Here is a 21,877-nt window from a genome sequence, read left to right as displayed (position 1 = left end):
CTCTGGGAGTTTGGATGTTTAGAATTGGAGGAGTGTGATTACAAGTCCAAGTTAATGCTCACTCTCATTCTGATGTGTTGTTTTCCTCTAAGCTGATGTGAGTAGTTGGTTCCCTTGGTTTTTTCCTGTGACCTTTATCTGTTTCAGACTTGACCTTTGGTTTCATGTGAGCTTTACTGAAAATCAGCTCTTCTCTTCTGATCAGCCTGACAGGGCTCTGTGGCCTGTTCCTGCAGTGGCTGCAGCATTCTTCAAAAGAGAAGCTTTGTTGCTTAATCTTCTCTTTTGCTATTCCACAGTGGCCTTGAACTTTGGTCATGTGTTTATGCCCCTGTCTACTGAGGATATGGCTTTTGAGGATGGTAGTGGAGATCTGAACAGAAACATAATTTTGGTTGGGTCTGAAATATGCCATGGCTATTGATGGATACATATGAATAAGAACAGTCAACATATTCCTGAAATTCATCTGTCTTCTGGTTATGTTTCCAGAAAGATAAATATCTAGAGTTAGTCTTTTGTTTTACAAATTCTATGAAGGGCACCAAGGTTCAAGTCCAGGCTGGATGGAGCTCTGAGCAAGCTGGTCTAGTAGAAGGTGTCATGGCAAAGGTGAACTTTAAGGTCCTTCCAACCCAAACTGTTCCAGGATTCTGTGATTCCTTAATGAAAAGATCCTCACACAAGCAGTATTGAGCATAATCAGGTATCTTCAGGACAGATTTTAAACAAGGACTTGTTTAAAGGGCCACTTGGAAAAAAGCTGGAAAACTTTGATTTGTGATCTTTTGTGTTTTGTTAAGGAGAAAAAAGAGCTTCTCTTTAGAAAATAACCATTTTTCTTTGTTGTGGTAGGAAAATGGGCAGCTCTTGATTTTATTTTTTAATTTAATTAACATTTTTTTCTTTTTTGCTTTTTTCCTCTCTGTAGAACATTAGTCTCTTTGAGTATGGTCTGAGCCATGCTGTGTTTTGCTTTACTCCTGTTGCTAGTACATAGTAGAGTTGGGGATCCAGTTGTAGAGAAATACTCTAAAGCACACAGTGCTTGCATTTTTTTTATCCTACTTCTCACAGAAATGCATATAAAATTTGGTTCTATACACATAAAACATTGTTTTTAGAGGCATATTTACCTTTCATATAGAATGGCAGGGTAGATGATCTGGTAAAAATGAATAGAGCATGAAGATTGTTAAACACTATACTGTTGAGAGAAGTGAGATTTTCTTTTCCTACCTCAAATTTACAGTGCACAGTATAAGGATTTCATTATATAAGCCTATGGAGCTGAGTAATTTGCATAGTTAAAAAAGCCAAACAAAACAAAGCCACCTTAAGATGTGCAGTTTCAACAAAGAATTTCTATGTTGGCCTGTACAGAGTTGAGACTGGCTTGATGTATGGTTGAAAGATCCATGAAAGTTCGTATAAAGAAACTACCTTGCATTTGATGAAGTCTGTTGATCATTGTCTTCAACACTCACAGTGTCCAGTGCTGAGAAATGGGCTTTATTTTGAATTATTTGAAAAGGAATTTTGACCAAAATCCTTGTTGTAAAAGCTGAACGTTCTTCAATGTGGAGATGGTTCACTTAATAAAGAGGATCGTAAATTCCTGTTTCTTTATTGAGACTATATCCATGGCTATCTCCATAAATAGTGAGCACTTTTATTAAACTGCTTCTGAATTTTCACGCGCAGTCATGAAAAGGGAGGGAGAGATCTCAAAGTGGAACTCCTCATTTGCTTTACAGAATGCTTGATTTGGAAGTTTTCAGTGTGCAACCCCAAATTGCCTTAAAAACCAAAAATTGGGCAAAAAGGGAGTTTTGTACATATCTGAAGGGACTGCTGTCTTGATCAGTGGCAGGATTTAAACTGTGGATTTGTGGGTTTGAGTTGTGGATTCTCAATTGTCCTATGTGAGCCTGTCACAATTATTTAGCAATATATACTTTTACCAGTAGAATGTTGGAATCAAAACTCTCATTTTCTTTGCATTCCTATCTGTAATTGGGAAATCTGTGAGCTGAACATGCAGGGAGTCGGGGGACTCTGTTAACCTTGCTGAACCAATAGCACCAGACCTAAATTCTGGTTTTTGCTCTGCTTTTCACTGTGTCTTGCACTTGTGGAATTGCTGTTCCCAGTGGGAAGCTGGACTCTGTAATTTTATATACTTTAAGGTTCTGTTGTGTAGGGTATTTAAAGTCCTGGATGCATCTCACACTTTAACCTCTTGTTCTTCTGCTGGGATTTAAGGCATGGGCTGCTTTGGAAACCCAGAAGTAAAAGAAACTTCTGATCCAAATTAAAAATTAATAAATGGGATTCTCTTTAGAGTTCCTCAGTTAATCTAATTTGAATGTAAAGAATGATGTTGCACCCAGGAGACCCAAGGCTGGCAGAGCAGAGCTCGTGTGGAGGGTGATACTGGATGTGTGGGTGGATCTGCCTGGGCTTTCCACATGTTTATGCCTGTGTTAGGTAAACTCCTAATTTCAGATTATCCCTTCAAAGCTCTCTCCATTTACTCTAGTACATTTGAGGGAATGATTAAAAGTTTGGGTTAGATAATTTCAGGGATGCCTTGGGGATACCACTGTGAATCTTCTTGTTATTCTTGGGTAATGTATTTTTCATACAGCATGACCACCTTTTTGTAGTTCATGGGAAAATGCTTGGAAGGTCATAACATTCTTTTAGCCTTATGTTAAAGAGCACGAGGCAGGTGCATCCAGTAATTTAGTTTTTGAAACATGCAGCTCGAGTTTTCAGAATGTCTTTGGGGGGTGTGGTTCCACACCATTATCTTCCAAAAGCTGAGTCTTTGTCTCAAGAGATCTGGAATTACTTTGCTTCATGTAAAGTGGAAATGGAACAGCTTTTTAGGGTTTTGCCTGTCCTTTTCCCCTCCCAGGGTCTCTTTAATGCTGATACTGACATTGGCGTAACTGTGAACCCATTGGGGCTGCAGTTTGTGGGGACTGCATCACCCTCCCCTGAATTTTGTACAGTGGCTATAAAAGATCAAGTCCTGGGAAGCAGAGGAGGAGAAATGGGCCGAGCATTTCTTTTGTCTCAATGGAGAAGGAGGCTGCAGGGCTTCCCTGTTGCATCATCTTTCCCTCATTTTCAGTCCATGTGGAATAGGAGCTTCACAGGTTCCCCACCAACCCATCTCTCACTTCAGCATTTGTTAGTGTTAACACCATATTGACATCCTGCCTCTGTCTTTTATTCATTTAATTATTTTTCATTTATTTATCATTCATTGGTTTATTTTATTTTTTTTTTTAATAGTTCTTTGCATTATAGCCTTACTTATCTTCCTGGTTTTCTTCTGCTGTCTGGGTTCAGGTAGTCAAGTTTAGAACTGTTCATTATGGATTTTTTTTTTTTTTTTTTTTGTGGTTTTTTTTTTGTGTTTTTTGTTTTTTTTTTTTGTGGTTTTTTTTTTGTGGGTTTTTTTTTTTTTTGGGGGGGGGTTTTGTTTTTTTTTTTTTTTTTTTTTGTTTTTTTTTTGTTTTTTTTTTTTTTTTTTGTTTTTTTTTGTGTGTGGCAGAAAAAAAAATTACTTTGAACATTAGAAAAGCTTTAACCCTCCACCTAAAAAAGCTCTTCAATGTTTAATCTATGTTGCTGATTTTTTCCCTAGTTTTTTCTGTGTTTAGATAGCAGACATGTCTGATGTAGGACCTGAATGTGCTTTTTTTGTGTGGACTTTGGAATTGCTTTGGTTTGGAGTGTTTGCTAAAATGGAGCAACTTTTCAGTGGAATGGTCCAGTAGAATGTATTTAGAATATCACAGATTTGGACATATTTAGCTTCAGTTAGCCCAGTAAATCCATTCAGCCTGTGAACCAGGGTGATAGAGTACAGAGGAGTAGGAAAAACAAAATGTGAAGAGCTAGTAAGTTGAATTTCCTGCTGAAGGCACGTATCTGTCCTCAGTGAGTATTACTTGCTTAAACAAGTTTGAAATTATAAGACTGGAGCGTTCATCACTTGGCAAAAATAATAAATACATATATATATAATAGGAGAGCTCTGAGGGGGAGGTACATGCTGGTGCTTGTTTAATGAGGGTGGCTTGGCCAGCCTTATTCAGGTATTCCCAAGCATTCCCTCTTAAGAGAGTGTGAAAAATGTACTTTTCAGCTGCTAGCCACAGAACTGAAGCTGGCAACCAGAGGCCAAGATGAACGATTAGAATAGGGCAGGGCAGGGCCTCAGCTGCTACTCACCGTTTTTGCAAGCAGGAGTATCTTGTCACTGAAATAGTTGTGCATGATGGGTCTTGTCCTGGGTCTGTTTGTAAAAAACTATGCAGTATTAGTCGTGTAAGATGACCAGAATATGTAGTATGTAGGGTTAAATATTTTTTAATTCATAAAAGTTATAGGAATTTAATATTTAATGCCAGATGAGCCAGAATTGTGTTGTTTCTTGTGAGTGCAGTATGTTTAGAATTGATGTGCAGAAAGATTTTTTTTTTTTCTTGCCCAAGTAAACTTACAATTCAATGTTGTTTACAACTTAAAGGATCTTGCTACAGCTGCTTAGTCTCCAGAATGGGGGTCCCAAAAATAACAGAGCTTCTTAAATCTTCTCAGCACATCTTGCAGTTGTTCTACAGTTTGGCATCTGTAGAACAAGGAGGATTGCATGCTGTGCTGTCCAGCATGGAATCCCAGGAAATCTTGACCATCTTTGTGTGAGGAGAGGAAAAACTTCAGTGAAATCTCTCTACTGCCATATTAAAGATGGAGACTGGTTTTGTCCCATACCTTGACAAACTGGTAATGCAAGATTCTTGCTCTTTAATTAAGTACAAGTGTATTCTCCTTTTGCCATGGTGGGTATGGGTGTGGGTAGGTTTCTTCACTGACAGGGACTCCAAAAATGGAGATGCCTAAAGCTACACCTAAGAAGTTGTGCTGCTACTTTACTGTATTAGTTCCTCATCAAAATAGACCAGGCTGGGGGTGCAAGAATGTGGCAACAACTCCGATTGTGAAACCCTTAGAATTCACTGATTCAAAGTGTCACTGGGAGGCAGTTGTTTTTCTAACAGCCCCCAAGTATTGTAGCCTTACTTTGCCTTAAATTAAGGTGTTTCTCTGGAATCCTGGTGGTTGGAGTTGGTACAGTATTGGAAAGGATTACTTTGTTATCAGCTGTTCTCAACAGTTACTGCTCTGCACAAAGTAGCCATCCCAAGTTGAAAAGCCTGTTTTTCAACGATGACTAAACTTTTCCTGATGCATATTTTAGCTGATTTGGACATTTTTCCAAGAAAAACAAGCTGGGTATGGTTCTGAATACTTTAGTGCCTTATCTGCCCTTTCAGGGGGCGTATTCCTGTGCGCTGAGCAGCAGCTAAGGTGGAGCTCTTTGCATAGCCACACCACAGTGAAGTGATTGGAAGAAGGTTTTCTGCTGCCATGGCATATGAATAGATGCCAAGTTTCATGCAAGTCTGAAGGCTGCTTCTGCATTTCCTGTGCTTGTTCTCGTAATTCTTCAGCTTTTGAACTTCCTTACTCAGAAGATCCACGGTGTTGCCTGAAAAGAGGCAACATTTCATAAGATTTTTACAAAGAGAAGTGAAGAAAATAACTTAAAACTGGTATTTCAAGTTCGTGCTCAGTATGTTCATTTCTTGTTAATCCTCTGTGCATTCTGCTAACTTGCAAGCTTTGCCCCCTCAGTTGAGTATTTGGAGAAAGCCTCAGGGGGAAAACCAAGTACTTTGGTAGAGTTTTCCACTGTTTGATTTGATACACATCTGTGGCTTTTAAAAAGGGTTTAAAAGGCTGGCATAAAAAATGGGTTGTGTCTGCTCTGGGTTAATTGATCACCCTGTGTGATCTACCCTGCTTTGATCAGGCTGTGTCGATTTGTTAAGGCTGGTGAAAAGATTAACAAACTATCTAGAGAAATAAGGGATTCAGAATTGTTTGGATGATCCCAAGGCTGGTTACTCTACAGAAGATGCAGAGCAAACTGCAGGTTGTAATAGGAGTGACTGGGTGAGATTTTCTGACTTGTTCAAACAACCTCATGTTCTCTCTCCTTATTTTCTCAGACTGCAGAGCAGTTGTAGGATGCAGCTGTGGCTTGGTTTTGCCTGGCAGCACAGTAGCTGCAAACAGGCTTGTAGGGACCGTGTGTTGTGTCTCATGTGTGACCTGTGATCGCCACGATGGATGGATGGATGGATGGATGGAGGTCTGGCTGGAACAGGAGCCTGGAAGGCTGCCCTGTGTCCCTTCAGTGCAGAGCACGCTGTGTGATCAGGGAATGCTGCCTCTCCAGTGATGCACAAAGATCTGCCTTTGCACGAGGCTTTGCCCCTGTCCTTGTGTACACAACAGCTCCATCCTGGGTTCAGGGAAGATGAAATGCAGGAAGGGTTCTGCTAGTCCAAGTTTGGCCAGGCTGTGGTTAATGATTCCAGTACTCTGTGCACTTTGCTGCTGTGTGTGTGTATGTGTGAGGTCTGAGCAGGGATCATGTGGTGGAAGGAAAACCCTTCATTCCCGGAGGAGCAAGAGGCTGGATCCAGGTTTGGGTTCTGCTACTTTTACCCCCTGCACCCCAAACAGGACATGTCTGAAATGTGTGTTAGATCAGGGAAGTTACAGGGGGAGAGCAGGGAGCTGATGTTTTCACCTCCCTTTCCCTGCAGCTCCTGCATTCCTTCTGCCAAGCTGCCAAATCCTACCTTTCTCCATTTGTGTTTCCCTGCGCTCCCGGAAGCTGCCGGCGCTGGAGTCTGGATTTTGTGCTTTGTAGTTCAGGCTCAGGGAACGCTGTGCATAAATTTAGGCAACTCGCTCAGGATGGTAACTGGAAACCTACTTATTGCCATGGAGACTTGGGCTTTGCTATAAGCTCTTCCATTTTGCTCTTGGGCATATGTTTGGTACCTGCTGGCTGTGAGAGAGGAGTCCTTTGGCTCTCAGCTTGTCAAATCCCGGGCAGTTGATTCTGCTTCCAGCTCCCAAGTGGACTGGGAACAGCGAGAGTTTCATTCCAGAGCAATAACATTATGCAACTGTAAACACGTTAAAACTTAATTGCCTGTTTAGGATTGAGCGGCGTTAATGACAAAGCCTAGATAGGTCAGTCCAAGACGGACACTTGAAGGAGACCTGCTAGCAAAAAGGGCTGGAATGATAAGAAGTGGCTCAGGTTTAGTATTGATCACTGACTGGCAGCTGGCAGCAATATTCACTTCAGTGTTTTCATGCAGTTTTTTTTTTCATGTTTTGATAGAGGGAGAAAAAAACCCTGTGATTTTTTTCCAAAAAAAATTGCAGATTTTTAAGAGTTAACCAAAGGTGCTATTAAACCTTTTCTATATCTCAGTGCCCCCCGTTGGAAGGGGAAAAACTTCTTGACAGTAAAGAAATCTGCACCTCTGTTTTGGTGCTTGTCTTTTCAGTTATAAAACATCTTATGCATACACAGGAATAGGAAAGGAGGCCAATACACTAATTATGTAATGAGCTCCAGTGTGTTCTCACTCTGGTGGGTTGTTAGCTCCACTTGGAAAAACAGCTACTTTGAGCATGAAAAGCCTTTCAGTGTTCTGAAACACAAGAATTTGACATATCCATGTTTTAGCATTATTTGAAGTATTCTCTTACACTCCCTTTTAAGTTCTGGGATTTTGAGAACAAAAGATAAACTTGTTTCATAGAATTGATTCTATTAATGTTTGAAATAAGTTTTATGTTTCTAGCTTAGTCTATTCAGGCTGCTGGATACTTACTGGAAATTATTTTCATGAGGTGAAAAGGAAAATATTTTTCCTTGCTCACTCTAGGCTGATTTTTCTCTTTCCCATTAGCACATGCCAGAGATATGGAAAGGTTGAAATCAGTGTGTTTTACTACATGGAACAGGCAAAGCACAGTCTGTGTTTGTGTGTAACTATGCTTTTTTCCAAAGGCTGGATTTAATGGTGAAAACAAGTCAGTTCTTAATTTTAACTCTCAGATATATTGGGGATACTTAAACTCCTTAGGTTTAAAGTGAAGTGACTCTGAAATACCCTAGAAAGAAATCTAGTTATTTAAGTTTTCTTTGCTTGTTTTGTTTTAGACTGTATATTTGCTGTTTCCATGCAGCCATGATTTGGAATAATTATGGTTTATACAAGCATCATGATGGAAATTTATCTCAGATCCCATTGGTTTTCACCCCTGATGTCCTGCACTTTCCCCAATCGTTCTTTTCCTGCTCTCTTCAGCTGCCCACATTTACAATGGTTTGCTTGATATTCAGTCTGCAGACCAGAATGATAACAGTAAACCAAAATATCACTTGGAGATTAAACACAGAAATTCCAGTCATATATTTCAGTCAGAGATGTTCCTAAAGATGCAACAGTCACAACTTTATCTTTCTATTACCTGAAGTTAGTACTTTACAATATTTAATAATATTCAATTAACTTAAAATGTTTTTCTTTTATTACATGTATTTTCATCATTTATATAAATCTTCTGGCCATGTGGTTGCTTGTGATTAATGATTACTTGTGCACTCAAGTGGTGTTGCATTTTCTTGTGGAATAAGGTTTTTTTGCTTGATCCAATTCCAAACTTAGTTATTTGTAGAGCATCCCTAATACACAACTTATATTAACAGACTTTCAGGAATTACCTCTGTTCTTTCAACTGTTTCCCCTAGGCACAATACTATCTTCCTGTCACCGAGCATTTATTGTGCTCTCTGTGAGACCCATGGATTAGGTTTGTGATGAACATGAAGGGAACCTGTTCCCTGAAAGCTGCAAAGTTCCTGGACTGGGATCTTGGAAGTTCCCAAGTGTGTCAGCTCAGCACTAATGGATCCAGCTTTTGGAAGGATGTTTATATTGCGGCATCTAAATACTGAAGGCTGAAGGTCAGCTCTGATGGTTGAGGTAGAAGAAATGCTCTTGCTTTAAAAAATCCTGGAGCTTGGGAACAAAAAAAAAAAAAAAAAAAATTATTACTGAAGGAGAACCAACTTACTTGCTCAATGTGGCATTTGTTGAGAATATTTATTTTTGGCAGCAAGAGTGACGTGTTTGGAATGATTCAGTTGGGTCAGAAAGTTACTTTCTTCAGTAAACATTTCAGTTTAGTGTAGAGTATGGGTGTTTGCCAAAATGCTCTAATCAGCAGGGAATATTCCCTGGTAAATTCAGCCCTCTCCCACTGATTCATGTGAGTGCTCTAAAGTGCCTATTGTGAGTTCCATTCTTGTCAGTCCCCAGCACTGTGTATTTATTATTTTGATGGCAGCCAGAAACAGAGCAGAACTTCATTCTGTTGCTCTCAGTCTTCTTAATTACAGAAAAGTAACACAGCCTTCTGCACCAGTGGGAAAGTTTCTTAGGGTTCTTTCCTTTTTCTTTTAATTCTTTCTGTACATGTCTAATGCCAAGGAAGAAATTGTGTGACAAATAGAAATTTTTTGAGATTATAAAGCTGCAAATAGTTTCTCTGCTTTTGAACTGCTTAAGGAAATCACAAATTGTCTCCCATTAAAGGTAAGTATTAAAACTAGAAAGGACATGTCTTTTGGCAGTGTCAACTGAAACTAAGGACGTTCAAGTGTTCTTTCTTAGGCATCTCACAGCACTCGAAGCAACTCAGTTTTGTCAAAACAAACAGCAGTGGAGGTGTTATGCAATGCCAGCAATCCCTGTCGGTGTTTATGCAGCAGCAATATAAATTCCTGTGTGCACTCTTGCTCTGGGTCATCTGACAGTGTGATGGTTCGTGTCACAATTGGGATCTATTTGTGCTACATTTTATATTTACACAGGAGTATGCAATGGACTGGAACTCTCTGTCCTGTAATCATCAGAAGAGTGATGATTACTCTTCTTCCTTTCAAATATACAGCTGGTTTTCACGTGGGGAAGCTCATATAGATAAAAAGATATATTGATGGTATGCAGTGATTTGAAGTTGAAATAGGACGATGAGACAATGTCTGGGTAGTCCCTGCGCTGTTCTTCATCCTGTTCTCAAGACTTGAGATACAGGCTGGAAAAATGGAAAACTTTCCAGGTCAGGCCACTGTCATCTGGGGAATTGGGCAATACTGATGTTTCTAAATACTGATGTTGGCTTTTTAGGGTTTTTAAAATTACTCTTAGGTTATTATTGATCTTGAAGGGGAAACATACCAAGAAAATAAGCTCCTACCAAGCTCTTCTCAATAGTACATAATTATCTAATCTGTAGAGATAAGCAGGGATTGCCAGTGAAAAATGGCAACTTTGGTTTCTGGTTTACCTGAGCACAGGTGAGAGCAAAAGGAGAGTGTGCTGCCAGTTCCCTGGGAGTCTTGGAAGCTCCCACAGGTGGGACGTTGAAGGTGCAGGGAAGGCTTGGACATGAAGGAACATTCTGTTGGGAAAGCTCATGGTAGAGTCAGTATTTCTGTCAGCTCCAGAGAAGCTTGAAGTGGGATTTTCCTCTCTTGGTTTACCTTGCACTCAGGACCCTTTTGTAATTTGTTTTGTGTGTGTAAAAGTTCTGGTAGCTGCATTTACAGACCAAGGTGTTTCAGAAGTATTTCCTGGTCATTCTTTTTTTTTTTTTTTTTTTTTTTTTTTTTTTTTTTTTTTTTTAAGAATGCAAATGAAATACTGAAGTAAAATATTTATATGAATGTAATTATTAAGTGGGTTAAAGAAATCAAATAATTTAGCAGTTGAGAAAGGAAATAAATTAAGGTGTTTTGCAGTTTTTTGCTGCTCAAGCAGGGGGACAAGCTTTTTTCCAATGAGCAGGTTTTGATTTAGGAAGAGGGATTGTAGGGATGGATTCTGCATCTGTTGTGGTGGTACTGCTGTCTTTTTCATGGCAACTTTTAAAAGCCTGATACCTTAGTAATTCCAGAGTTCACTCCAGGTGTATATTGTGCAACATAGTTTTTGTCTTTTGTGTGTATTTTAGAATAAAGTTTACCAAATGAATATTGGAAATGGCCGTGTCTTTTGACCGTGTCTGCTTATTTTAGCTGCATGTTAGAATTTGCAGATGTGCTTAGTATAATTAATTGGTTGATGTGGCCTTTTCTTTTTAAGCATGTGCATTCTGCCACTTTGAATTTTGCTGCAAAACAGCTCCATCTTAAGCTTTCACTTGATATGCAGCTGCTGTGTCTTGCGGAGTTTGGGAAAAGCAGAGAAGCAGCAATTGTGTCTCCACTTTGCTGGCTATTTGTGTTCACCTTGTCCTGCTAATCACCAGGTCAGCTGTACAGATCCATTGTTTGTTAGGCAAAGCTCTTGTTTGTGAGTATTTTCCTTGTTTAGGACAACAGAAAGGAGTGTTTAGTAGCTTTTCAATGTTTTCTTATCCAAGTGCTCCTGACGTGTTCAGTGGCCACTGGAGTGACTGAGGGATATTTATTTTCACGTTACAAGTTGCATTGACAAGACATGAGGGTTGCTTTCTTGCAAGGCTCTTTTCTAAAGGATGGACTTGTTCACATTCTCACTGTCAATTCTCATTTCCAGTGCAGTTCAGACTAGAACTGAAATTTTGCCAAGGTAAATAAAGTTATGCTTTATGTTTGCTTCTAAATGTGGTGCATAGTTGTACCTTTTCTTCTATTCAGAGTGTGCTCCCTGAGTTGATAGAATATTTAAATGTCTGTTGTATTAAGTATTTTTAGTGAGGCTGTTGATAGAGGGGGGGAAATGGTTTAGGCTGCAGTGCCTGTTGCAGATATTAATACAATCATTTCCTGACAGAAACCCAAACTATAGGAGGATATTCTTTCATATTGACTGTGGTCACTGCAGTAATAAGCATGCAGCGTGTGATGTGAGTTAGCTCAGCTCCTGTTCCCTGGTGACACTTCACTCTGTTACTACTTCACATTGGTTGGGTTTGGTTTGGTGAAGTCTTTATTGAATTTGAAGGGTGAGCCTTGTGGGGGCTTTGAGCCCCCAGGCTCAGCTTTCAGAAAATTCTGATTCTAATCCTCAGAGATTTCTAGCAGGACTGTAGGGAAAGGGCTGCTTCATTCCCTTTTGTGAGATATGAAGGAAGGCATGAATGAAATCCCTGTATTTAGCTGTATTCTGGTACATGTCAGAATTATGCATCCTTGCTCACAATTAAATACTGTCTTGAAATTTGTCATCTTTGTTGGTTTCCTTATTTTGCTGTGCTTAGGGCTCTGTTTCTTCATGTATCCCTCAGCAGCTCTTAAAAAGGGCCAACAAACCAAAACACGTGAAACCAACAGCTCTTTGAAACCATAACAAAGTGTGTTATGAATGTTTTCCCCTTTGCTTACCAGGGAAACCCCAACTCATATGATGGCCTTGAGACACAAATAACTTTTCAAAGTCCTGGTCAAACATCTTTTGTCTTTACAGTTGGCAGCATAAAGGTTTTAAGTGTTTGAACTGAAGCTGGCTCAGCATGACTATACAGTTGTATTAACTTTGCACATCTGAAGTGAATGCTTCAAGGAACTGTCAAGTGTTCATATGAGTCCACTCTCACTGTGTCCTGATATTTGATGTGCTTATATTTCTGTCTGGTTTGTTCCAGGAATTTGCAGCGCTCACAAAAGAGCTGAATGTATGCAGGGAGCAGCTGCTGGAAAGGGAAGAAGAAATTGCTGAGCTGAAGGCAGAAAGAAATAATACGAGGGTCAGTTCCTTCTCTTCTCCAAGCTCACCATTGTTAAAGCATCCAGCTACAGGGAGAAAAACAAATGTTGAATTTAAAAAGCTAAAGGCATTTTTTTTTCCCTGATACTTGTACATGAATCCCCATGGAAGTGCAAATGTGTGTGTGTTGATAGAGCTGTGCACAAGCTGCCAAACCTTCTCCAAATGCTGCTGTGCAGAATCAGGAAAAGCTTGTAAGACTGCACTGCTATCTGCCATCCAGATTTCTTGTTAAAGTTTTGTAATCCTGCAGCTCTGGGAGCAGAGGAGCAGAGTGGGCTGGTTGTGGTGATCTGTTTGAGCAGCTTAACTACTAATACAGCTGAAATATTAAAAACGAGTCCTTACACTCAATACAATATCCTTTGTCTCTGAAATCTGAAGTTTAGAACTCTAAACCTGATGTTCTAGGAGGCAAAGTTTGCTGCAGCTGTTTTCTGCAGGAATAAACATTGTTCCTCTTTTTTTCCTTCTGCTTTAGCTATTACTGGAACATTTGGAGTGTCTTGTCTCCAGGCATGAGCGATCCCTCAGGATGACTGTTGTGAAGAGGCAAGCTCAGTCTCCAGCAGGAGTTTCTAGTGAAGTAGAAGTTCTCAAAGCACTAAAGTCTTTATTTGAGCACCACAAAGCCCTTGATGAAAAGGTAATGAAGTATTGTACCTAACACCTTTTCATCCTATTTCCTTTGTGTGGGCCAGGCAGCTTCTGCACTGAAGTTGTAGAAATCTCTGTGGTGTAACTACATTAGTAACTGCTCTCCTAAATTAAGATGCTGCACTTAACTAAAGGAGGGTGCTGTGGTTTATTCAAGCTCTTCATTAACTGTGTTAATGTAAACTCAGCATGGCTCAGGAGCAATATATTTGCTGTAGGAATGCACACATCTGCTTACCTGTATGACATCAGGATTTATCCATTTGATTATCTAATGCAAGAAATGGACTAGAGGGAAGAGGAGGAGGGGAATCTGCTTACACTGGGATAAAAATCTGAATTAAAAGAGCTCCTCCCTTCAGTTGTGCCTGATAATAGCAGCAAGATATGCAACTGCTAAAGTTCACTGTGAATTTTGTTGCCAGTTTGCAGTTTACCTGCCTTTGTGACCCTGATGCCTTGAGAGGCATCAACCCTCGTATATAAAATCTGGCAAATGAATTTAGGTGGGTTGTTCTTCCTGTTCTTCCGTTTTGTAAATCAGCAAAAGCAAAGGCAGTCTCTGCCTTGCAGAAGGACAAGCAAATTCTGGGTATGTTTAATTCTTTAGTGTCTGAATGTACAGGTCATGTTGCTTATGACAAAAAAGGAAAAGCTAGATTTGAAGATACACATTATTTAGCTAATTTTTTGGTAGCATGTGTTGTAATTAGTACTGATTCCTGATTATAAGAAGGTTTCTAAGTATAATGGAAACTGTGTCATTTATTATCTGTAAAGGCATGGCAGCAAGTGAAATTGATTTCTTTTCGATTGGAATAAATTCAAATTATTTGAAATTACCCTTTCAGGTAAGGGAGAGGTTACGAGTAGCACTTGAAAGATGTAGCTTATTGGAAGAAGAACTAGGTACTACACATAAAGAGGTAAGTTCCTGTCTTAAAAGAAGGCTTCATGTGTCCATTGTGGGTGTTTCAGCTGATGTTTGTACAGAGTAATTTATTGCATTTCACTTTCACTTCTTCCTTTTGATTTCTTGCCAAATGGAATAACTGTTAATTTTTAACTTAGCTGCTTTGAAAGAGCAGGAAAAGAAAAAAGCAAGCTTCAACCTCCTGGCAGTTTCTCTGCCCTCCCCCCCCCAAAAAAAAACCCCAAAAAACTGAACCAAAAAAAACCCAACCAAACCAAGGAAAAGAGTTCCTGTGCCTTTAAAATAAGGGTTTGCAGTGGCATAAGGTATTTGAGTGCCTGTGCCAGATTGTATTAATACATACCTGGCAGTAGAATCAGTAATTGTTATTTTGCTCCTTTGCTTTTGCAGCTGTTCCTTATATTATTACTGAGAAAGGAATTGACTTGAAACATGTGTCTGTAAACTTTTCTTTTAGTTAATGATTCTGAAAGAGCAAAATAATCAGAAGAAAACACTTCCAGATGGGATGCTGGATATAAATCATGAACAAGAAAATACACCAACTACAAATGGGAAGGTACAGCTATTTACTTTGCTTAGCTGACATCTGGTTTTTAATCATTAACAATAACATTTTAATTTTAAGCCATGTTAAAATATTTTTGAGTGATCATCTAATTAAAAAGTCTTAGTTATGGAAATTTCAGCTTTTGCAGTCTATCCAATAATAAAATTATCATTGAGGAGGAATGTTTACAGGTGAGTAACAATTTGTTTTTCAGTCTTATTTGCATCATGCTAATACGCTTTTTTTTCCTGTTCTATAGAGATCCTCTGATGGTTCATTATGCCACGATGAAAACCTTGCTAAAGTGATTGAACTACAAGACATCATAGATAAGCAAAACAAAGAGCAGACACAAATGAAAGAACGCCTCACTGCTTTGTCCAGCAGAGTAACAGAGCTGGAAGAAGATCTTGACACAGCAAGGAAAGACTTAATAAAATCTGAGGAAATGAACACAAAGTTACAGAGGGATGTACGAGAGGTGAGGAAGGAACTGTCAGGATTTGGGGAGTCACAATGCCATTACTTTATAAAATTTTAATCTCACTGGTGCTCGGTTGCACCTTTATGTTTTTAGAAGTCTTTGGTTTGATAGATGAGAAGAAAATGTTTTTTTAGGGCTTGATGGATGTCTGGCTTTTGTTTAAAAGAAAATTTGTCTTTGGGGTAAATCTATGTCTAACTAGATATTTCATTAATAGACTGGAGGTCTAGCATTGCCAACTTCAGCATGTTCTGGAAGAGATGCTTGATCTTGTCATACATGCTCAGCTTATTCCTGATGCTTCCTTTTTTATGAGATGCTCTTGGTTGAAGAATCCCTTTAATTTCAGTGGTGTGGTTGATGGTTCTGTCACTGCTGAATCCCTAATCTCCAGGGTCCCACATATCCCTATTAGATAGAAAGGGAGCTTATTTAAATCCCAGAACATTCTCTGACCATCTCCAGCAAGTCAAGATTTGCTGTGTGCATACCACTGGAAAGGAAAGTAGCAGATCTATGGCGTAATGTAATAAAGACCAGTGTTTTTTAATTGTTCACTGTCTTAAAAAGCCATTTCTTTCTACTTCATTTTCTACTGAGAAAAATAACCAGATTTTTTTTTATTATTATTTTTAATTTTTTATTTGATCACTAAATAATAATTTCTCACATTCTGGCTTGTTTCCTGTGTCCTGCCCAGACTCTGGCCCAGAAGGAGGACATGGAGGAGAGGATCACCACTCTGGAGAAACGCTACCTCGCTGCACAACGTGAAGCTACATCCGTGCACGACCTCAATGATAAACTTGAAAATGAAATTGCCACTAAAGACTCCATGCACCGACAGGTTGTGGTTTCAAATGAGATGAAGTACATTTTGCTCAGCTTAAAGCTAATGGAGATAATTAATGTTCATGCCATGCTGAAGCACTTTGCTTTTAGGAAGATAAATATCAGCTGTAATGTGCTGTTATTAGTGATTGTTTTTCAGGAGCTGGAGTCGTACATTGTAGAGATTTTTACCCTGGGAACAAAGATGAGACAGCTTTACTGGGAAGGGGAAATGGTTTTGAGAAATTCAGTGCACTTCATCCTGGGGCAGCAAGGGTGTTGTCTCTATTAATTATGGACTTTTAAGTTACTGTATGCGTATCCAGGCATCTTTAGTTTTGTGGGTGAGAATTACTCATTCTGAGCCAAACTTCAAAGATTTAAGAGCATGTAGTGATTTTTACTGGCTATTGCCTTAGTGAGAGAGGAAGTTTGACAAGTGCTTGTCATGAAACAGTCTGACTCTATAAGCCAGAAATGGTTGTTTAGCCAACCACTCTCTAACTGCTCACTCCTTTAACCCTCAACCATAACCCTGTGCAGAGTGAAGATAAGAACAGGCAGCTGCAGGAGCGACTGGAACTGGCTGAGCAAAAGCTGCAGCAGACCCTGAGAAAAGCTGAGACTTTGCCAGAGGTGGAGGCTGAGCTGGCACAGAGAGTGGCAGCACTTACAAAGGTGAGGTGGTGGCACCGTGTCCTCCATTGGTGTCCCGCTGCAGGAAATCTGTTCCTGCTGTTGGTTTGGTTACATTTGGGTTCCAGTCTTCCCACAAATAACTCAGAAAATATTTATGTTTACTACCTATTTTTTTTCTATTCATCTCTCTGAAGGCACTCTGATTTACTCTTTCTATTCTTTTTTTTCTTTTTTAAATCTTTAGTTTCTGCTCTTTGCAACTTGAGCACATTTTCTGTTAACTCTCCTACATCATAAAAATATCTCTCTGAATTATTATTTTGGGTTTTTTTAAAATAACATTACTCAATAATAGACATAAAGTCTTCTAAACATGAACTGTTTCTAGAAGGGAAACCTAAATTGCTTCCACTGCTAGCTAACTGAAGCATGTGGGGAGCAAAAGAAGTTGTGGTACTACCAAATACCAAGATTCTTAGAGGGCTGCAAATGGAGTAATGAAACCTGAAGAATTATATTTAGTTAACTACCAAATGAGCCTTTTCAAGTATATGTGTGCATGTTTTCTTTCAAAGCCTTAGTTTCATTTCTTTCCCTGTTATCTTTCCTGTCCCTAACTGGCTCTGTAGTCTGACCTTTTGTCTCCTGGGAGCTCTGCTGCTAAAGATGCTAAAGTTTTGGAACTTGCCTCCAAGCTTAGGAAGGTAGAATTTGTATCTTAGTCCTTGTCTCTGCTTGCTGCTTTTTGCTTTGCCATGATTACTAACAAAAGGTCCCATCGTCCAGGCTAGCGAGGAAAATGCACTCAGTCTTTACTTTTATTTGTTTTTTTGGTTTTGTTTCTTGGGGATATGAATGAACTTTGCTGTTGCAAGCTCGTTTGCAAATAGTAGTTGATTCATGGTACTTAGGGGTGAGAGGTTTCATCGTTTTGCCACTTCCCATCTGAACTCTCGCAAGGTCCTTATGGTGACAGAAAAAGCATCTGTTCTGCATTGTCCTTTACCATAAATGGCAGTTGTGCAAAGCATGTTAGAAATATTCCTGTGCCTCAGTGTCTCTGTGCTTTTGAAGCCTAAAAAACCCACCCAAATTCTAATTTTACTCTCAAATTGACAGGCTGAGGAGAGACACGGCAATATTGAGGAGCGACTGAGACAGATGGAGGCACAGCTTGAAGAGAAGAATCAAGAACTGCAAAGGGTACTGCACATCATTTTGACAAAGATAAAAAGCTGAAAGAACGAACCTAATCCTCTTTATTTCTCAGCTTTCAAATAAAGCCAGAGTTTAGGCTGGCTGATAGTGAGTCACTGTACTGTGGCTGACCTTAAATCTCAAGGAAAATGTGCTGAAAGGCTCCAATGGAAGTCTGAAGGAACTTGCTGAATTAAATGACTATGGAAAAACTGGTTCCTGGGTTATAAATAACGGAATCCATTCTGAATTGTAGAAATTTTTTAAATGTAGGCTTAGACTTTTAAACTTCTGATCTTGGATCACTTATTAATGACTTAAGATTAGATTCCTTTGGATTCCCTTAACAGAGCCCTGGAGGCACATGCAGTGTTCCTCTGTGGAAAAACATTTCTGTTAAAGAAAATGCATTTAGGTTAAAGAAAGCTTGCTGCCTTCATAACCTGCAAATTCTTAGGGATATTGCAAATCTGAAGTTTTTTCAGTAGCTTCTTTGTATCTCAGGCTAGACAGAGAGAGAAGATGAATGAAGAGCACAACAAACGTTTGTCAGAAACTGTTGATAAGCTCCTGTCTGAATCCAATGAACGGCTCCAGCTTCATCTCAAGGAGAGGATGGCTGCCCTGGAAGATAAGGTAACGAGTCACATTCCAAATCCTGTAATGATTTGTGCCTTTTGCAGCCTGTCTGTAACTTCAGCAAATAAACACAAGGCTCTCATTAATAAGTAGTTGCTGTTAAGGCTCTTTTTTAGTGTGGATTATGAAAATATGCTCCTAAAAATCATTTTTGGGGTTATCCTTGGGCCCTGCACTGTGGTGTTGATTTAAGAAGCTTTATCCTTTTTTACTTGACTGGTGCAGATTGCATAAATAGGCTCATCCAGTGTAATACAGGAAGCCTAAAGCACTGGAACTTTGACCTTTCCAGTTCAGTTTCCTTTGTTTCCCACTGCTTTTGGCTGTGCCAGTTCTCCTGAGTCATTGTGGGATTCCTGCAATTTGCTTTTCTTCTCAGGTACTTCATTTTGAGACTTGTTAATATGAGTGTAAGTGGGCTGTTCCTGCATTGTCAGTGCACATCTTGGAGCTTTCCCCTGCACTTAGTTCATCTCTTCTGACACTTTTTACTCCTTTTCTTCCCTTCTGCTTTTGGATCCAGGTCCTTATGGATTATTCTTCCATTTGCAGCTTGAAGTTAGATCCTTTTTTTCTGCATCCAGGAAAGCAATGTCTTCTAAAGTGGCACTTTGCTTGATGCTGATTTTGAATTGCTTGGTCTTGGATTAAAATATATTTGGTTTATTTTACTAGAGGGTGAAAATGATCATCTGGGGAAATGTTTCAGGAAAGGCTGAGTGTCTTTGGTTTTAAAGTCATGGCAATAAAACGCTTTGGAACGCAGATGGTGTTTCCAGACTCTTACTGAATGTTTGCTTCCTCTTGCATTCATGCATAATGTTTGAATAATGGGTGATGTCTGAGGGTGACCCTGACTCCCTCTTATCTTCCAAACCATAACTATGTTTGCAAATAATGAGGAAAATCTACTTATCCTTTAGTGTAGTTAACAGCCTCTATGAGAGTGTTCTTATTGAGGCTTCCAGCTCATTCTTTTATGCTAACTTGGGAAGAAATGTGCAGGTAACATTTTAAGACTTTGTTCTGATCACATGGTCTTTCTTGAATTACTTTGAATTATTCCATATTTATTCCCTTTTTTACTAGTTAGACTGTGAAATGGAGCTTTAAAAGGCTGCTATTGCTATTAAAGATTTATGGAACCAGTAGTATTACTAAATCCATTATTTAGAGGGCTGTACACCTGGAAGGATAAACCTTCAACTATAATCAAAGTGAAATGATGGAAGCAATCAAGAATCTGTAATTTAAGATGAATTTGTGTAGTGTTGGCTGCATTTTTTTTTACGTTCCTCATAGTTATGGTTTAAAAGTGTAAAGCTTATGAGTGACTTAATTTGTGATGCCTTTAATTTCAGAATTCACTTCTTCGAGAAATTGAAAATGCGAAAAAACAAATAGAAGAACTTCAGCATGAAAAGGTAAACTCTGCATTTCTGAAATATTATCTTGGAATTTAATTGCTGCCTTGTTACATATCAGGATCAGATTCTAATTCTTCATAAAACTTAACATTTCCTGCTCTGTTTAAGAGAGGAGCTGTTATTGCCATTTTATGGCATTGTGTGCCACAGTTTTAGGAGGATTTTATAGGTAATACATAACTTTTTAGTCCAAGACTTAATACACTTTTGAATATGTGAAGTGCCTGTTGGCAATTGGCCAAAGTTTGGAGCTTGTGTAGAATTTTTATGCTGTTGTACATATGACCTTGAACAGCAAAACCAAACAAGAAATACTTTTCATGTTGGGCATTTTTCCATAAGGTTTTCTCAAGGCATTGAATATCATGTAATGCTTGTGTAACTGGTAACTTTTTTTTTTTTTTCAAGTTTTAAGAACTGGGGAGCAGAGGGAGAAATATTTATTAGACTTGGCTGCTCCTTAGCAATAACAGCTGCCTGGTGTTCTGCTTGTCCTGGAAATGACAAGGTCCCTCCTTACAGATGTTCATTATCAGCCACTTTCTATTTTATTTAGGCTTTCGTTGTTTTCTCATTCATTGTATTTCTCCCCTGTTAAATTCAGGGTTTCGAGAGCATGTAAAAATATCCAAGATAAAAGTGAGTGCTTTTAGTTCCTTTTGTGCAGGGAGCTTGAACACATCTTCTTGTTTCTTATCATCACTTAATTATAATAAACATAGTAGAATGTGAACAAATAGCCATTTTTAAAATTTAAATTTTAAACTTAAATTTAAATTTTTCATTACTGGCGTCAGGGTAGAGAGGCAACAGAGTTATTCTGGGATGCCCTTTTGTGACAGTGCTGTATTGTGTGTAGCAAAAACAATGTTTTTGCAGTTGAAGGGTATATCTTAAAATCTGTTATTTCCAAGTTTCAGAGGAATGGGATAAAAACCGTAAATGTTAGTTTATAAATTTCTATTTGACACTCATTTTTTAAAAAAGCATATTATATGGTTTTTTCTGTTTATTTTTCCAGGATCAACTTGTATTAAATGTTGATGCATTAAGGGCTGAAAACGACCAAGTGAGGCTCAGAGCCACATCACTTCATCATAGGTACCAGCAGTAGTTTGTTTTTTCCTATTTTCTTTAAGGTCACTATGCTAAGTACAATTTTTATATTTCAAACAAAAATATTTTAGTCATAGCTATAAAGTTCATTTTTATAGAGCATATAAAGCAATTTTGACACTGCTTTAAAACAAGAGGAATCCTTCAGGTGACTTTGTTTGTTTCTCCCTTTGTAAGGATGAAATGTTTGTTTTGTGTTGCAGCAGAGCAGATTTCAGATTCCCTGTGCCCCCCTCCTCTGTGGGGGACAGTCACACAGACTCCTACAGCACCTCCTCCGTGCTCAGGCGGCCCCAGAAGGGACGTCTGGCTGCCCTCAGGGATGAGCCTTCAAAGGTAAGGGGGGGAAAAGACAAATTACACTGGGACACCAAAACAGATTGGTGCAGTGCAGGAGGATGATCAGGTACAAGGAGGCCTTGGAATTGGGAGGACCTGGCAATAAACTCCTGGATTTTATAGATTCTGTGTTACCAAGTCATGAACAGCTGCTGGTTCTTTTAATTGTTAGCAAATAGTTGCAAGATTATGGTTTGGAACTCCAATTTTGTTTTGTTGGGGAGTTTTTATTGGATTTTTTGTTTTTTGCTTTGGCTTGGTGTTTTGTTTGGTTTTTTGTTTGTTTGAATTTTTGGTTGTGTTTTTTAATTTTGATAAAATTGTAACAGTGCAATTGTAATTGTAAAGCAC

At 38.9% G+C, this 21,877-nt stretch overlaps 2 protein-coding genes across 7 annotated transcripts in view; one reads left to right on the top strand and one right to left on the bottom strand.

Annotated features, from left to right (window-relative positions):
* PPFIA1 (PTPRF interacting protein alpha 1) overlaps window positions 1–21,877 on the top strand; it is a 53,711-nt gene that overhangs the window by 8,246 nt on the left and 23,588 nt on the right. For 4 of the 6 annotated variants that reach the window (XM_083864481.1, XM_083864480.1, XM_083864478.1 and 1 more), the window contains exons 3-14: window positions 12,592–12,693; window positions 13,195–13,359; window positions 14,222–14,296; window positions 14,762–14,863; window positions 15,114–15,335; window positions 16,039–16,185; window positions 16,713–16,847; window positions 17,928–18,011; window positions 18,510–18,641; window positions 20,006–20,068; window positions 21,093–21,172; window positions 21,391–21,523. In XM_083864481.1, the coding sequence (XP_083720607.1) occupies window positions 12,592–12,693; window positions 13,195–13,359; window positions 14,222–14,296; window positions 14,762–14,863; window positions 15,114–15,335; window positions 16,039–16,185; window positions 16,713–16,847; window positions 17,928–18,011; window positions 18,510–18,641; window positions 20,006–20,068; window positions 21,093–21,172; window positions 21,391–21,523 (1,440 nt within the window). Of the gene's footprint in view, window positions 1–6,465; window positions 6,576–12,591; window positions 12,694–13,194; window positions 13,360–14,221; window positions 14,297–14,761; window positions 14,864–15,113; window positions 15,336–16,038; window positions 16,186–16,712; window positions 16,848–17,927; window positions 18,012–18,509; window positions 18,642–20,005; window positions 20,069–21,092; window positions 21,173–21,390; window positions 21,524–21,877 lie in introns of those variants that run through there. The other 2 variants (XM_083864483.1, XM_083864479.1) reach the window with 2 other exon arrangements.
* Window positions 4,186–7,284, bottom strand: LOC310911179 (uncharacterized protein). The gene is made up of 3 exons (XM_083864484.1): window positions 6,940–7,284; window positions 6,735–6,822; window positions 4,186–5,572 (listed from the first exon to the last, which is right to left on the bottom strand). Exons 1-3 carry the CDS (start codon window positions 7,042–7,044, stop codon window positions 5,334–5,336), a joined length of 432 nt encoding a protein of 143 aa, XP_083720610.1. The 5' UTR covers window positions 7,045–7,284; the 3' UTR covers window positions 4,186–5,333.

The sequence above is a fragment of the Zosterops lateralis genome, assembly GCF_965231275.1.
Source record: "Zosterops lateralis genome assembly, chromosome: 6".
NCBI lineage: Eukaryota > Metazoa > Chordata > Aves > Passeriformes > Zosteropidae > Zosterops > Zosterops lateralis.
This window is presented reverse-complemented; position numbering and strand designations above follow the sequence as displayed.

What these genes read in the sequence shown, in the direction of transcription:
- LOC310911179 (XM_083864484.1), bottom strand. Translation starts at nt 7,044, where the DNA reads ATGAAACTCTCGCTGTTCCCAGTCCACTTGGGAGCTGGAAGCAGAATC. An exon ending in TCCTCTCTCACAGCCAGCAG is followed by an intron (nt 6,823 to 6,939) that starts GTACCAAACATA and finishes ATTTATGCACAG; the next exon opens with CGTTCCCTGAGCCTGAACTA. An exon ending in GGAAACACAAATGGAGAAAG is followed by an intron (nt 5,573 to 6,734) that starts GTAGGATTTGGC and finishes GCCTCTTTTCAG; the next exon opens with GCAACACCGTGGATCTTCTG.